This window comes from Podarcis cretensis (assembly GCF_951804945.1).
Source record: "Podarcis cretensis genome assembly, chromosome: 3".
NCBI lineage: Eukaryota > Metazoa > Chordata > Lepidosauria > Squamata > Lacertidae > Podarcis > Podarcis cretensis.
Genome location: NC_137172.1, coordinates 95,273,092 through 95,289,908, shown reverse-complemented (window position 1 = coordinate 95,289,908; position 16,817 = coordinate 95,273,092). Strand labels below are relative to the sequence as shown.

The following is a 16,817-nucleotide window of genomic DNA, read 5'->3' as shown; positions in this document are numbered from 1 at the left end:
TTTGCAAAAATAAAAAAAATGTACCGCTGTTCATTAAAAAAAACCCCAGACGTCAGAGCGGTTTACAGCAATAATATATAAAACCACACATTAAAAAACATATCGAAATTTAAAATTGGAGATCATCTAACTTTTACAGAAGGATAATCTCTTAATGGCCAGCAGGTGCTTGTTGGAATAGGTTAGTTTTAACATTTAAACAGGTGTTTAAATGTTAAAACAGAAGGTGCCTGCTGAACAGCTCATTCCATGGGCTTGGTTTCTTGTGAGAAGAGTCTCGCCAACTTGAGGGACAACCAGTCAACCAACCAAGGTGTTCTATGGTATATGTGTGTGGGGGGAATTCCCAGGTGGTCTTCCATCCAGGCACTGCCCAGCTCATGCCGTCGTAGCTTCAGCAAGATGGCTGCATCATGTGCCTCCGACTGTGTGGAATAGCTCAGTCCGTAGAGCATGAGATCCTTCATCTCAGGGTTCATGGGTTCGAACCTCACACAGGGCAAAAAAAAGACTCCTGCATTGCAGAGGGTTGGCCTAGATCAGTGTTTCCCAACCTTTGGTCTCTAGTTGTTTTGAGACTACCATTCCCATCACCCCTGATCACTGGTCTTGCTAGCTAGGGATGATGGGAGTTTTAGTCCAAAAAGAGCTGTAGACCAAAGTTTGGGAAACACTGGCCTAGATGACCCTCGCGATCCTTTCTAACTCTACAGTTCTGTGACTTTGTAACTGTGCCCTGGGAAAGTGGTTTCCATAGACACAACTATCAGACTGTTACCCTGATTGGAAAGTAAAGACTGGCTGCTTTTTTTTTGAGCACGTGCTTGGCTGCAAACCCAGGGTTGCTGCTGCTGTTTATCATTACATGGCAGTGTTAGGACAATTACTTAGGTTTTGGTGTGAAAGCAGTGCTTGCTTTTCACAGCATCTTGTTTCTTCTTAATCAGGGAAGCGTTGCTAAACAGGTGTGTATTCTCTTTCCAGTCTGCTATTCCACTCAGGCTAAAAGAATCCGGCTCTGCGGTGAATGTGAATCCTTCTGAAAGCACTCACTTTCGAGTCATTCAAAACGACGTTCTGGAGGATCTTCAGAGTAGTACTCCCTTACCTGCCGTTGAACAGGCGGATGCTGTGCTGACTCTGGAAGAACCTGAGCTTCAAGAAGGAATACCTGAGATAAATGAGCCAAATGTAGAAATGTTAGGGGCAGCTGCACCTCCACTCCCTGCAAATGAAGACGTCAAGCAGGCTATGGCTTGTTTGGCACAGCCAACAAGCAGCAAGACCGATTCTCCCTCCAGGAAAAAAGGTAAAAGCTGCTTGTACGATTGCTTCTGGTTTTGAACCCAGGCACTGGAAAAGTTTAAGCAGTTTCTTAAGAGAAAAACTAATTGTGCCTGGTTTTTGGTTTTTTTAAAATGAGATAATGGGGATGAAAGGAAGAAAGAAGTTTGTCTTGTATAAGCAGCAGTGGAACTTAATTTGCAAAGAGGTTTTTGACTGAGAGACCGGGGAAGAAAGGGAAATGTCTTCCTTAGATGGATCCAAATTTGCAAGCCTAGAGGGGATAGGGAGCAAGGGGAGGGGTGGGGGGTGGAAGGGAGAAAAACTTCAGCTTTCTGAATTCCTCCCAGCGCCCCAAAACACACTGGCTGAATTGGCTGTTGCAGCGAAAGATGCACAAATTGTCCCGAGACACTGTCATATTCCCTTGAGCTTCTTTGGAGATTTTGTCAAAGGTTTTGTCACTCTGCCTCAAACAGATTCCAGAGTAGTTGTTAACTATGTGCAGTCAGTCAGAAGCAAGCCTTGTTAAATTTACCAGGGCTTGTTCCCCAACAAGCAGAGTTGGAAGCCAATTTGAAGGTGGTCTTGGGGTCATCACCTCCTCTCTACCTTGCTTCCCAAAACTGACCTTTTAATTTCACTTCGGGCGAAATTCAGCGGAGGTTCCAAAAATGGAAGAAGGGCAAGCTTTGGTTCAGGAATGTTCCAGTAAGTTTCCATCACTTAAGTATCAGGTGCTAGAGGAGGAGTCCGTTGGTGGAAAGTCAGGCTCTGTACCTCAAAAGGGGGAAGTGAAGAGACTCGGCAGAAGAAATCTCTGCGGAAGAAATGCTTGGAGATCCCTTGTTTACCTTGTTGTGGGAACTCGAAGCATTTCACCTTCCAGACAGCTTTCTCAGGCTCTTACGTAGTCATGTGCTTGTGTAGCTGTGTCTTGCGTAAGTTCATTTGTTTACAGCTGACTGTGAAAGCGAAAGATCTCTCATTCTCACAGGCATGCAACAGGATACAGACAAGTTTCCTCCTTTTAAGCATTTGGTTTTTTTGGTTTTTTTGCTTTGCTCGCAAGCGGGATAGCTAGAATCCCAGCCCCCTTGAAATCAGTGGGAGGTTTCCTATTCTCTCTAGGTTTCTCCTCTATCTTCAAGCAGAAATACTTATGATTGCTTGCTCTCTAATGTTCTGGGTGTGTCCCCCCCCCCAATACTGGAAGCTATTTAGCTTTTATGTCATTGGGGCACACTTCCCCACTGCATAGCTGCATCCCCCCTCCCCCCCGGCTTCAAGAACCTAATAAAGAGCCCTTCTGGATCAGACCAAAGGCCCATATAGTCTGGCATCCTGTTCTCCAGTGGCCAAACTTAGGTGCTTATGGGATGGCCTCACATGGGACCAGAGAACAACAGCCCTTACGTTAATTCTAAGAACATTCTGAACCAGTTTGCATGTCAATCCAAGCCAAACTGTGACTGTGCAAATGACCAAATGGGTGCAGATGCAAAGCAAAGGCTGGGGTTTAGTGCTCTTTGTTTGAAATTACAAATTTTGCACCTCCCTTTGTTGTCTTCCTCTGCAGCATTGCCCTCTCATTCTATATTATGTTATATCAGGAAGGGATAACTCACATGCACCTTCCTAAACCAAGACAAAGCCGTATGGCCAAGGCAGCTTTGAAGGAGATGAGGGCCGTTAGTTGCTACCATGAGAATTAGATATTTTGCCAGTGGACCGACTGTACATCCTCAAACAAACAAACAAACAAACACACACCAGGCAAGCAGAATCTGTGGCTTCCTCTGGAGGAGAGAAATGAGTGTTCAAATTGAGTGCTTTCTATTAATACCGTGGTTTTTTCTGCCTTTCACAGATAAGCGCAGCCGACATCTTGGTGCTGACGGTGTTTATTTAGATGACATCACAGATATGGAGCCAGAGGTTGCTGCACTCTATTTTCCTAAAAAGTACGCATGGTATTAATTAGCACTTGTAATGCATCTGTCTGATTGAACAGACAACAATGGTGTGCATGGATCAAGAAGCAGTTCCCTAATGGTTGCAACAATGTCAGTGGAGCTTATATCCTCCAGTAATGGTGGATATATTCACTTTCCACATAGTATTCTTCAGAGGTTGTTTAGGAAATCAGATTCTGCCGGATAATTTGTACCCACCGGAAGTATTGGACTGTGACTTCCATTGTCCCTGGTCATTGGCCATTCTTGCTGAAGCAGATGGAAATTGTAGTACTAAATGTATGGAGGGCACTAGGCTGAGAAAGAGCATACTAAACTCTGCCTTGGGCTCACATACTCTCCCCTCCTTCTCTGATGTGGAGGAATTCAGAAGCTTTTGCTTTCATTATAGATTGAGCACAGCCTATTATGATGGCCCAAGCTAGACAAAATGTGGTTAACTATAGCTTGTTGAAGCAAGCCACCTTCAAAGCATAGTTTATGAAGCTGGTTTGCTTTAAACGAACCATACCTAAGATTCCCCACAGTTTAGGGTCCAGATGACACAATAAGGACAGACCTGAACATTCCTTCTCACCTTCATGAGGAAGAAGTGAGAACTTTGGGGACGGTCAAAGGGTGGTGGCGGCAAAAGGTGGAGTGAGGATTCTGCCATGCATTTTTTTTTAAAAAAATGAGGCCCTGGTGCTCCTTAAAATAATGGAATGTGATGATGCACCTTTATTCCCATGAACATTGTACAGGCAAAAAGATAAACCGTGCAATTTAAGCAACTTTTGTGTTTGCTTTGTTTTGAATTTTGGTAGTCCTGAGGGGTGGAAAGAATTTACGCGTGCCCCTGAGTCCCTACCCTGACCACTGCAAATCCTTCTAAAGCCCTCAGCCTTTTGAGATTTCACCAAGCAATTATCCACACACCTTTAAGCCTAACCGGTTCCTTCCGCCGCCAACACACTTAAAATGAAAGCTGAGGTTTTCAGGATATCTGCATGCAAAATTCCATGCTTGAGCAGAGCTTTCACAGAGTTTGGTACGCTTGATACCAACGTTGCTTAAAATCCTAAACCCTCTTATCTGGGAGAGAAAGCTCCATTTATCTCAATGGGACTTACTTCTGAGTAGATACATATATATCTATATCCACCTGCCCCACGTTTCTGTTTTCAGCTGTTAATACCTTTTAAAAACAGTGAACAGAAGTAACTGAAATATAAATAGAAGTAGTAATCATGGAGGCAACTGTATATGCATAAAGAAACACACTTATCACACCTTCAAATTAACCTCTCCAGCCAACAAGGCTAGAAATGTAGTTTGGTTTTTCCCCCCTAAAAGAGTTCTGATAGCTGATGGTCCACACTAAGAGTCTCAGGGGTGCAGCAGTCAGCTCATGTCTGAGTGCTGATAAGTGGGAACGAGCCTGGAAGCAATGTAAAAAACCCCCACAATTCTGTCAGTCAAGTACATTTTTATGACGTTCCTGTGCTTGGAAGCTTTAACCAAGTTTGGGGAGCCTGTTGGGCTCCAGCTCCCATTATCCCTGACCATTAGGCCGTGCTGTCTGTGGTTTAGGGAAGCTGCAGATGTCTTCAGGCCACAGGGGTCCCATCCTGGCTATGAGAGATAACTCAGTGCACAGGCCGATGCAATGCTAGCACCAAGGGAGTACGATTCAAGTTTGGGCATGTAAGATGAGGAGATATGTGAGCTTGTATGGGTGTCGGAGACAGCTAAGCCAGTCTTCTCTTCTCAGTGACGAACATGCCGCCCAGTCGAAGGTTGCGAGTGAAAATGCACCCCGCTCAGCAAACCAGTCACCTCAGACAGTCGGAAGCTCAGGTATCGATAGCGGCATCGAGAGCACCTCAGATGGAATAAGGGACCTGCCGTCCATTGCTATCTCACTTTGCGGGGGACTTAGTGAGAACAAAGAAATATCTAAAGGTATGTAGAGAGCTTCTGTACTTCTATTTATTATACTACCTCTTCTGGAAAACTAAACAGTGACCTCTTGTGGGTGTTGTACAGCAAGGCATGATGGAACTTTTGGCTGCGAACCCACTGAACTTTGAATCAACACAGATTCCCCCCCCCCCTTCAAAGAATTCTGGGCATTGTTGTTTGACCCTCACGCTAGTAGTTGTTTATCTCTCCGACATCTAATGGGAGGGCGTTCCACAGGGTGGGCGCCACTACCGAGAAGGCCCTCTGCCTGGTTCCCTGTAGCTTTGCTTCTCGCAGTGAGGGAACCGCCAGAAGTCCCTCGGCGCTGCATGTTGCTGGTTGGGTGGACCTGTCTTAAGGGGTGCAGTTATCCTTCTTTGGTCCCCTTATTGCCTGCTATTCAAGCAGTACTGACGGGGCCAGCTTTGCCATATATCCCATCACTACCTGCGTCTCATGAATTCTTTCCTCGCCCTCCCTCCTCTCCTGACAGAAAAGTTCTTAGAACAAGAAGTAAGTTATCAGCAGTTTGTGGACAATCCTGCTATTATCGACGACCCTAACCTTGTGGTGAAGATTGGAAGCAAGTAAGTATAACTCAGCAGAGTTATAGAAATAATGATAATTAAAACAACAACAACAGATGAGAGTATTTGAAGCTATTTCCATAGCTCATAGAATCATAGAGTTTTGGAAGGGACCTCAAGGATCATCTGATTCAGCCCCCTGTATTGCAGCTGTCTCATAGGGGGATTGAACCTGCAGCCTTGGCGTTATCAGTGTCATGCTCTAACCACCCGAGCTGTAGCCATACAGGAGCTTCTCCAGAGAAGTGAATCAGTACATTATCCATCTTGCTCTCAGTCTTACAGATCAGTCCTAGTGCAGATGTAACTCAATGCCACTGCACTAACCTGATGGCATGATGATGATGATGATGTTTGTACCCTACTTATCTGACTAGGTTTCCCCAGCCACTCTGGGTGGCTTCTAACATATATAATAACACAATAAAACATTCAACATTATATAAAAAAACACTTCCCTATAAAGGGCTGCCTTCAGACGTATTCTAAAAGCTGTATAGTTGCTTAGCTCCTTGGCATATGAGAAGTTGTGCCTTGAGGCGTGTTGTTATGTACTGAGTTGAATAGGATCTAAAAGGCAGCAGTCTGATTGGTCCTAGAACAATAGGATTCAGCATGCAGCAGTCTGATTGGTCCTAGAACAATAGGGTCCAGAATGCAGCAGTCTGATTGGTCTACAGGAGCCACCCAATCCAGCTCCAGGTGGAAGGGAACCCGCAACCTGATTGGCCTACAGGTGAATCCCGGAATTAGCCAATCACGTGGGGCCCATTGTGTAAATAATGTATATAAAGCAGACATTCTGGGGGAACTTCCATTCCTCCTCACTACTATGAGCTGAATAGAGAGCATGAAATCTACTCTTGACTCTGAGTATATTTCACATGTGTTGATATTGGGCAGATAGTTTCAATAATGGTGCATCAAATTGTTTTTGACCTAGGTACTACAACTGGACTACAGCAGCTCCTCTTCTGCTGGCGATGCAAGCATTCCAGAAACCTTTGCCAAAGGTGAGATTGACCCTGGAAGCCTTTTGGGGAAAAGAAATAAAGGCCACCATGCCCAAGAATATAGCAAAAAATCAGAGGGAGGAGCCCATAGGCACTTGGACAGTGCTGGCTACCATCCATGAATCATGCTTTTACGTGTCTGTGCTTCCCAAGCCTCAACACACTTTGGGGCAATATGGCCTTGCTTCTTTCTTTTTCTCCTAGTCTTCCTATTCCTGGGACTGGGATGGGAGAAGCGTTTCTGTCGTAAGCTGTGTATGTTCTGGTTGAGACACTTTAAGAACGCTTGCAAGAGAGTTGTAATTTCAGTTATGTGTGCCAACTCCCCCCAGCTCATGTGGTCTAAAATGGTCCTCAGCTTCATGCATATCAGTGGTTATATTGCCTTGGTCACTGCTGGGGCTACGAACCAACATTTTCTAGACTTAGGCTGAGGATGCGCTTGTGACTTCATGAATCTGACTTGTATTCAAACAGCAAACCTTTAGGAACGAACGGTTCATCTCAACAGTTGAACTTCTTTTTGCAGGCAGACCAGCTTGATTAATGCTCATTTGTTGTATTGATTTCAGTGGCTCTTGAGAACTGTGTGCTAAGGCTGAACTTTAAGAGTTGGGCTGTAAGCCTTCCTTTGATCCCAATGTCCTCTGCTGGAGGACAGAAAGATTAGAGTATAGCATCTCTCGTGTAAAATAGCTATTAAAGAGTAACTCCAACTTGAAAGTGCAATGCTGGATACATTTATATTTGGCTACGGACCTCTCTGCTTGTTGACAGCCGAACCAGCGCTGTTGGCAGTCTGATATTAACCTGCAGCTAGGTCAAAACAACTCTTGATCTGGTTTTTTTTTTTTTGTTTTTTTTGTGTGTGTGATAAATGAAAGATAATAAAAAAGAATATTAAAAAAAAAACAACTCTTGATCTGTTTAGCATTTGATGAACTGATGGGACTCAGTGACACACATCTCTCTTGCCTCTCGAGACAGAGACACACTTTTTAGAGATATCCGCAGATAGATCAATGAAATTCAAATCTATCAATTCTAGCAAAGGGTTCAGGGTGCCACAGTGCTGTAGCCAAAACAGGTCTTAAAGAAATCAGAAACCATTGGCTGGAAGTATATGTGGTGACCTGCTGTCACCAGTGCTGATTTAGGATTATTTGGAACCATGTCTGAATCATATTTTGGAGCATTCTTTTTGCCACATTCTCTCCTGCTCACATAGGTCCAGTTCACACATGCATGTAAATAACCCAACTTTGCGGCATTTTTGTTGTTGTAAGCTTTGACATTAGAATATGAAAATACTCTCTTGGAAGGCATTAGCATTTGAAGCAATGTAAGGGGACGGCGTTTCCGTGCACTGCTCTGGTTCGCCAGAAGCGGCTTACTCATGCTGGCCACATGACCTGGAAGCTGTACGCCGGCTCCCTCAGCCAATAAAGCAAGATGAGCGCTGCAACCCCAGAGTCGTCCGTGACTGGACCTAATGGTCAGGGGTCCCTTAACCTTTAAGGGGACCGCTTGCTTTATCTGTAATGGCCCAGTTGTGCATGCATATCATTGTTTATGGTTGCAGTCACCAAGTAGCAAATGCTCCTGTGCGGATCAGCACAGATATTCTTTTTTTCAGAATTTATCCAAGTGAATTTGAATAGGTTGTGCTTGCTTTAATTGCTGTCAATCCTTACATAAGGCCACGTGGAGAGAATATGCACTGAACTTGCATATTAGTTTGTAGGATAAAACAAATTCTGCACTTAGGAATTTTTTTTGCTGTCCAACATGTTAAGGAAATAAACTTCCGCACCCTCATCAAGAAGCAACTAGTGGCTATTTTGGTGCTGAATGTTTCATTATATTATACCTCTTAGCCAGTACTCTCCTGAATAGCTTTCAAGAGACACCAAACCAACCATCTTGCTTAGTTTCATAATTATTTAATGGGGACAGCTAACCATCTTGCCTAACCGTGTTTCTTAGCAGCAGAAACCCTTTATGATTTTTACTAAACAGCTGTGAAGTAGAGACTTCTTTCTCCCCAGTCTCCTAAACATTATACTAATGGCTTATTATGCTTTTGTTTCGTTTTGTTTCGTTCCCATTTTCTCTTCTTCTTTTTTTAAATTTTGTAAGTGTTCTTGTTTAAGTTACTTCCGTACAGTTCTGGTGGATACCATTAGGTTTTGCTTTGACAAGATTTGTGGTCCACAGATAGTATGTTTCCTTTTACTCTCTTTGCTTGAGTTTTAAATTGCGTGTGGTTTGTTGTTTTTTTCTAAAAAAAATATTTTCGTTTGCATGAGTTAGATTACTTTTTGTTCTGTTCCATTATTTATGTTACCATCCATTTATCACAGGCCACTGTGGATTCTATAATGAGGGATAAGATGCCAAAAAAAGGTGGAAGATGGTGGTTTTCATGGCGAGGGAGGACTAGCTCTATCAAAGAGGTAAGTTCGGAAACTAGATGGACCGAATTTCCCCCCAGGTTAGAAAACCATATATATGGGGCTGTGTGTAATGCCTGATAACCAAAAGTTTGTATTTTTGACTTTGTTTCCTAAGCAACCCAAATTTAGCAGAAAGAAGAGTTGAATTCTGTAACCTGCAAACTTCATGAAGAATTTGTGGGGCGTTTTCGATAAAATTCTCACATTTTTTGCCATTTTGCTTAATTTATTTTGCTCCTGCTCATATGAGGAGGGGTTAAGTAACGATGCAGTGCACTGAGACCTTGAACATTGAAACCTTCAGACCTGGCTGAGGGCCTTTCGTCTGATGTTGCCTGCAGACGTTTAATTATATTCTTGCAACAATAAGGGCTAGAAACTTGTTTTGAAAACAAAAGTGGAGGTTTTCAGGATGCTGAATTCTGCACCCGATATTGCACTTGGTGTTTTTTCCCCCTGCATCAGCACAGCATGCGCACAGCCCTGCATATATATGTGCTCAAGTAGTGATCTCAAGCCACTATCTAAGAACCTAAGAATTGCCATGCTGTTTGGGGGAAAAGGCCCATGGAGCTGAACATTATGTCTCCGAGAGTGTTCAGCCTGATGCCGTCAGGAAGCTTTCAGGAAAGCCATTGTGGTGATGGGCACCCGCTCTTCATACCTACCCTATATGACAGATTGAACACGATTGCTACTTGAACATTTGGCTGCCTTATCTGACGACCATGGGTGGACCTATCTTCCATCTAGCTTCTAAGAGCCGTGGTCTGCCAGTAGCTATTAACCATAATAACTGGTGCTTCCTCTAGGAGCAGGAGCAGCCAGTTGCTGGAAGGCACTGCCGCCCTCCCAACGGTGGTGTTGTTGCCACTTACCAGGGCAGTAAACACACAAGAAGTAACCGGCTGTACGTTTGAAAAAATAATATATACACTTCGTTGTATTGAATTGTAGATTTCAACAGAAGTAGCTCATGAAGTTCAACGAAAAAAATAGAAGACCCAGTGGATCAGTTCATTCTCTAATCAGTTTATGAATAAGGTCCATATATGTGAAAGTGTCTATTCCACCTGTCTGTTCATAGAGTCCAACAATCCACACGAAATGTTGTTACAGTTCCACAGAATCCTTTCACGGAGTCTAAGACAGCAGCTACTACTATGCTATAAGATCCACTGTCCTGTGATCATATATGAGTTTGTACTACTGATGAAGCCCAGGACCGCGAAACAAGGCTAATATTCTGGAAATCCTTGTGTTAGACTCTGTGAAAGGATTCTGTGGAACTGTAACAACCTTTCGTGTGGATTATTGGACTCTATGAACAGACAGGTGAGTAGGCCTTGCTGTTGGCTGTTGGTTCATCCTTGGTGTTCCTCCTATCTGCTTGGAAGTCAGGGAGGTGGTGAGCTGCAGTTTCCCCTCTTCCATGCACCAGGGTAGTTCTACTGTGACTGCGTGTGTAATTTTCAGAGCCGGCTCTGTTCTTCACCTTCTTAATGTTTCGCCTACAGGAAACGAAGCCCATGCCAGGTTTGAGTGGAAAAGAAGAGTCGAGCATTCAAGACAGGTATCAAATCATTTCTGTCCTGCTTTTCAGCTTATGTAGTGCTTTAGAAGTTTTGCTTCATTTGCCTTCTCAATAATAGCAGCAACTTACTACATTTATATGGCCTATATGCATTTGCTCAGATAGTCCTGTGAGGTAGGTTAGGCCCCATGAATTTCAAAGCTGAGTTGGGATGTGGGTCTAGTTCTCCCATGTTTGTGTGTGTGAGGAATGACCAGTAAGAGCTGATGTGCAGATTCAGAATAATAATAATAATAATAATAATAATAATAATAATAATAATAATAAAAAAAACATGATACCTTTCTTCTGTTTTAACTGTACCACTTCAGATTGCAGGTGTGAATGTGAGGGGAAATTGCACCAGAAAAGGGGTCAGGGCTAGAATTTTTGACCCCAGTGTGCCTGCCTGTTTGCTTGCCTTCCTTCCTTCCTTCCTTCCTTCCTTCCTTCCTTCCTTCCTTCCTTCCTTCCTTCGAATTTTTCTTCATGGGAGAGACATTGACTTCCAACATATCACACTGTTATTCTGAATGTGTAGGTACAACTATGTGTGTGCTTATTTGTGTGCATGATTGGCAGGACGTGTATTTAAAGAACCCTCCTCAAAGTCAATATTATGAATATGATGGTGAGCCAGTGGGATAGGGTGACTGGAGAGACCTGGTTTTAAATCCCTGCTCAACACTGGGGGGGCTCAGGCCCCCCCTCTCTCTCTGCCTAATCTACCCCACAAGGTTGTTGTGAAGATAAAACAGAGAAAAGGAGAATAATAACTCTGAATGTTTCCCTGGACTCTTCGGAGGGAGGGTGGTATACAATTGTAATAAACAAAATAAAAAGTAATAAATGTTATATATATATATATATATATATATATATATATATATATATATATATAATAAATAAAATGTGCCTGTGTATGATGTTTCAGAATCAAAGATGAGTCTTCTTCAAGTGATGAAGACCCTAGAGCTTCAAGTCAACCCTTTGCATCATCAGCAAACCCTGGTCATCTTCCATTATTGTCTGGAGTGGGTTACAAAAAGACCCTTCGACTCAGTTCAGAACAGCTTGTAAGTTACGTTCACATCAACTTTTCACTCCACCCATAGACACTGGGTGAAGGACAATGATTCTATTTTTGAGTGTTGTTAAAGAAAGTTTGCCTTAATGAAGTGGTTGATATAACAGAACAAGGGGCACCAAAAAAGACCAGAAGGGTGTAACCCAACCAGTACATTGACTGACATTTAAAATCAATAAGAAGATTGGTTTTTTAATTTAAAAAAAAAACCACAAAATTTTCATACTGCTTAATTGTGAAAACCTCTAAGTGGTTTACATAGCAGCTTGCTGTTGTTGAGCCTGGTATTTTATTTTCTTGTTTTACCTGCTTTGCACATTCCAGGCCATTGGCTATACAGCAGAATTCCTTATTACCCTGACTGTAATTCTGCTTCCTTGTTCAGTAATGCAAGAGAAGGGACTTAAATGTGTGTGACTAAAGCGATTTACTGCCAGACCTTTAAAGAACTGTGCTTTAATAATATTCCGAGCCATCTGGTTTGTCGACACGCATAGCTTGAAATCCGGGTTTTGGTTTTGTTTGTGCTTTTTTCGACAGAAAAGCCTGAATCTTAAGAATGGCCCCAACGATGTGATTTTCAGTGTTACAACACAGTACCAAGGGACATGCCGCTGTGAAGGCACCATCTACTTGTGGAACTGGGATGACAAGGTCATTATTTCTGACATTGATGGCACAATTACGAGGTGAGCGCTTTGCAAGGCACACAGTATGCCAAGTTCCCCTTCAGGGAAAACAGTTTTGCCTGCTTCATCAGAAAGTTCGAAATAGCAGCGTGGAAAATAATGGGAGACACTTGCAATGCTCTCTTTGTGCTGGGGCCATTTTTAAAAAACTGTTGAATTCAAGTTGCCCAAAAGGAGAGTTCAGCTAAACAGGAGGAAGAACTTTCTGGCAATAAGAGCTTCTCGACAATGGAACTAACTCCCCTGGAGAGCAGCATACTCTCTTTCGTTGGAGGTTTTTAAGCAGAGGTTAGATGGCCATCTATCATGGATGCTTTAGCTGAGATTCCGCATTGCTTAGGGTTGGACTAAGCAATGACTCTCAGGGTCCCTTCCAATTCCAGGACTCTTGCCCAGTCTTGGTGGCCCAGTCCAAGCTGATGTGCCAAGCCAAACTGATGACTGGACGAATCTCCCGTCTGCTTCCATCACATGACGCAGCAGCATCACTCAAAAGTCATAATGCCAATCCAATAGAGAGGCATAAAGCTTTATGCTTTCTTGTGTTTCTGGTTGGCGTTTGTGAACCATGGGAGATATGGAGACTTGTATAGACTGCACATTGCAGTGAGCCCTAGGTAGCAGTTTCCTTTGTTGCTTATTGCTTCTCCATTCTCTGATTTTGCTTTGCTTGTTTTTAACTGTTTAATATTCATTCTAAAATGTCCTGCTTTTGTTTTCTTATTGAGTTAATCTTATGTCCATCTCATCTGATTTTAAGACACACAGATTTCTGTAGGCAAGAATCAGTAATAATGCTGGCGATGCAAGCTGATCCATAGGAGAGCCATTTCAGTATAGTGGTTAGTGTGTTGGATTAGTTGGACCTGGGAGACGAGGGTGCAAATCCCCACTCATCCATGAAGCTCACTGGGTGACCTTGGGCTAGCAACTGTTTCTGAGCCTAATCTGTCTCACAAGATTGTTGTGACAATAAAATGGGGAGGGGGAGATGTATGTATCCTACGTAGAGCTCCTTGGAGTAAACGTGGAACAGAAATGGAATGATGATGATGAAGATAATAATAATAATAATAATAATAATAATAATAATAATAATAATAATAATTAATAATTATTAATAAAGTGTTTGTATTGATTCCAATGCTACTCTAAAATCAAAGAGGGATAAAATGGTTTTCTCTTTTAAGAGTTCTTAGAAAGAGACCACAGAAGAATTTACACTGAAAGGCAAGACTGAAACAGTGTTAATAAGTAACAAATAACAATTTTAAATAACTATATAAAATTGCATAGCATTTTTCTGTATTACAGTGGGCTAGTCTTGTATTTCTTCTAGTCTATTCAATCAATCTTCTCTTTTTCCAGGTCAGATACTTTAGGTCATATTTTGCCCACTCTTGGCAAAGATTGGACACATCAAGGGATTGCCAAATTGTATCATAAAGTGAGCCAGTGAGTATTATTGGGTTGTACAGGCATACCTTGAGTTGCGTTCGCTTCACGTTGCAGTTTTTCTGGTTACGAACACAGCAAACCCGAAAGTGTTTACTTCCGGGTTTGCTGCTTTGCGCAGGAGCAATCTGCGCGCTTCACGCATGCGCAGGAGCACTCTGTCGTGTCACACACGCGTGCAGAAGCAGCGCTCTACTTAGACTTTTTGGGGTGCAAATGGCACCCCGTCCGTAAGTAGAGGTACCACTGTACTTGTTTTTATTTTTATTATGTATTTTGTGTTTTTTTTGTGATTTTACACGTGAGACCTGCACGTATACGGTGGTGTGCAAATTTAATAAATAATAATAACAACAACAATAATAATAAATATTAGCTAACCTTTCACTGAATTTGGCCTTTTCTGAGAAGGTTTGCATCTACTGCGTTATGCCAGCACAGAGGCTGCTCACACAGAAAAACAAAATGGCTCTAATTAGGCTAAGAGTACTCCTGATCGTTTCTTAAGATGTCGTGTAGGACCTTTGTCTTCAAAGTGGTTAATTCCAAAGAGTGTTTGGCATAATCTAGATCAGGGGTTGTCAACCTGGTCCCTACCGCCCACTAGTGGGCGTTTCAGGATTCTAGGTGGGCGGTAGGGGGTTCTACGGCATAAGCTGAATCCTCCTTCCATCGAGCACTGGTGGGCAGTAAGGAAATTTTACCATCAAGAAAGATGCATTAGTGGGCGGTAGGTATAAAAAGGTTGACTACCCTTCTCTAGAAGGAGGGCCTGTCTGGGCCTGGTAGGTAATTATTCGGATCAAGCATGGCTCTTTAACACTGATGAGCTCGGTAACAACAACATACCTTTCTGTCCCTCCTGACAGAAAGTTTGGTGCTTGAGGCTGCAGTCCTGTAAGACATACCTATGAGAAACTTCAGTTGAATACAGCAAATCTCGGTCCTTAACAGATATGCATAGGATTTAACTACAAGGCAGAAAACCCAAAAGGTGGTTTGCCTACATTGGCTAAAATATAATACAGTGGCACCTCGGGTTACAGACGCTTCAGTTTACAGACTCCGCTAACCCAGAAATAGTACCTCGGGTTAAGAACTTTGCTTCAGGATGAGAACAGAAATTGAGCATGGCGGCAGCAGGAGGCCACATTAGCTAAAGTGGTACCTCAGGTTAAGAACAGTTTCAGGTTAAGAGCGGACCTCCAGAACCAATTAAGTTCTTAACCCGAGGTACCACTGTAATAAGTTGGTGAGATTCCACTCTGCTTTCCCTCTTCAAGCTTTTGTTTTAGGTCTCACACACTCTTTTATCATTCACTGAGAAGTTCTGAGGAGTCTTTTATTCCTCCAGGAGAAAGTCCAGGACTCTCCTCAGCGTAGTGGAACCCAACCCACACTTTTTAAAAATCTAGAATTTATATAAACAGCGTCATCAAAAAGCTGCCCAAAGCAGAGTATGAATAGAAAACACCGCTAAAAACCATAAATGAAATGAAAATAGCCGTGCATAAAGCCATCATAATTAAAACTGAAGGTAACATCTATAAAACTTTAAAGAACAAATATAGGTAACTGAATCATGTGTCTGGAAAGGCTTGCTGTAACAAAGGTTTTCAGTAGGTGTCTAAAATGAAACAGTGTGAGTGTATATGTGAGGGGGTGTGTGTTCATCTGCCCCTTACAGAATCCCTCCCATTTTCTGTTCTTGTATTCACGGAGCTGATTTCACTCTGCTTATCAGATCAGTCAATTCCCCACTTGACTTTCAGTCAGTTCCCTCTTCGGTGTTGGTTCGTAGGTCTAGTCTGCTGCAACATCCTGTCATCCTTTGACTTTCAGAGTCGTTTGCTCCCTCAGACACATGCATTGAGCCTTGCTTTGGTTTCCCATGCCCTATCCTTCCCCTGTATCTGCACCTCCTCACAAAGCTAAATCATTGGCAATTTGCTGCCAATGAAAGGTGCCCTAAAACCTGCTGCTTGAGGCAGTTGTTCACCCGGCCCAATGACAGAGCCATCTCTGTCCCCTTGTTCCATGCAGAGTTTTTATGGAAATCAGTTGTACTAAACACCCTCATATTGGAACATGGGACTGCAGCCTTCGTGGCTCTGAATGCTTATATCTTATGGCTGGACTGGTGTAATGGAAAGAAATGCTATATTCCATAATACAATTTATCCAATACATGGGAGATATTAAAAGGCAATATCAGCTCACATGTTTAAAGCTGATTCTGGATAGTGTGTTTCTGATGACGATGGCAACTGTTTTCTCTTTTTGAAACAGAAATGGGTATAAGTTCCTATACTGTTCTGCACGTGCGATAGGAATGGCAGATATGACCCGGGGATACTTGCACTGGGTTAACGAACGAGGAACGGTGCTGCCTCAAGGTCCTGTATTACTGAGTCCCAGCAGCTTGTTCTCAGCTTTCCACAGGTAAGAGAACACGGAATCTCGCCATTCTATAAATTTCACTGGTTGAGGGTTGCCTGGCTTGCTAGTAGTTGGGGTTGCTTATTTGTCCGAAATATTTTCTGAGCTTCAGCTGTAAGGATCCCACATCTTTATTACAAGATGAGACTTGAGTGGGCCAAACCATATCTGCTAGTTATTTATAAGGGTGTGCTCAAAATGGATTTTGTGGTTGCGTCAATGATGCTATTTCCTTAGAATGCAGAGACTTGCATAAAATGCACAAAAACGGTTTACACATGTCACATAAGGTTATTTTCGGTCCTCGATCACAG

General features: G+C 42.8%; 1 protein-coding gene across 6 annotated transcripts in view; it reads left to right on the top strand.

Annotated features, from left to right (window-relative positions):
* Nucleotides 1–16,817, top strand: part of LPIN1 (lipin 1) — a 92,646-nt gene that overhangs the window by 68,316 nt on the left and 7,513 nt on the right. For all 6 annotated transcript variants that reach the window (XM_079970417.1, XM_079970420.1, XM_079970419.1 and 3 more), the window contains 11 exons: nt 985–1,309; nt 3,155–3,248; nt 5,014–5,204; nt 5,698–5,791; nt 6,735–6,804; nt 9,168–9,260; nt 10,778–10,833; nt 11,768–11,909; nt 12,461–12,609; nt 13,978–14,064; nt 16,354–16,506. In XM_079970417.1, coding sequence (XP_079826543.1) covers nt 985–1,309; nt 3,155–3,248; nt 5,014–5,204; nt 5,698–5,791; nt 6,735–6,804; nt 9,168–9,260; nt 10,778–10,833; nt 11,768–11,909; nt 12,461–12,609; nt 13,978–14,064; nt 16,354–16,506 — 1,454 coding nt within the window. The remainder of the gene's footprint in view (nt 1–984; nt 1,310–3,154; nt 3,249–5,013; nt 5,205–5,697; nt 5,792–6,734; nt 6,805–9,167; nt 9,261–10,777; nt 10,834–11,767; nt 11,910–12,460; nt 12,610–13,977; nt 14,065–16,353; nt 16,507–16,817) is intronic.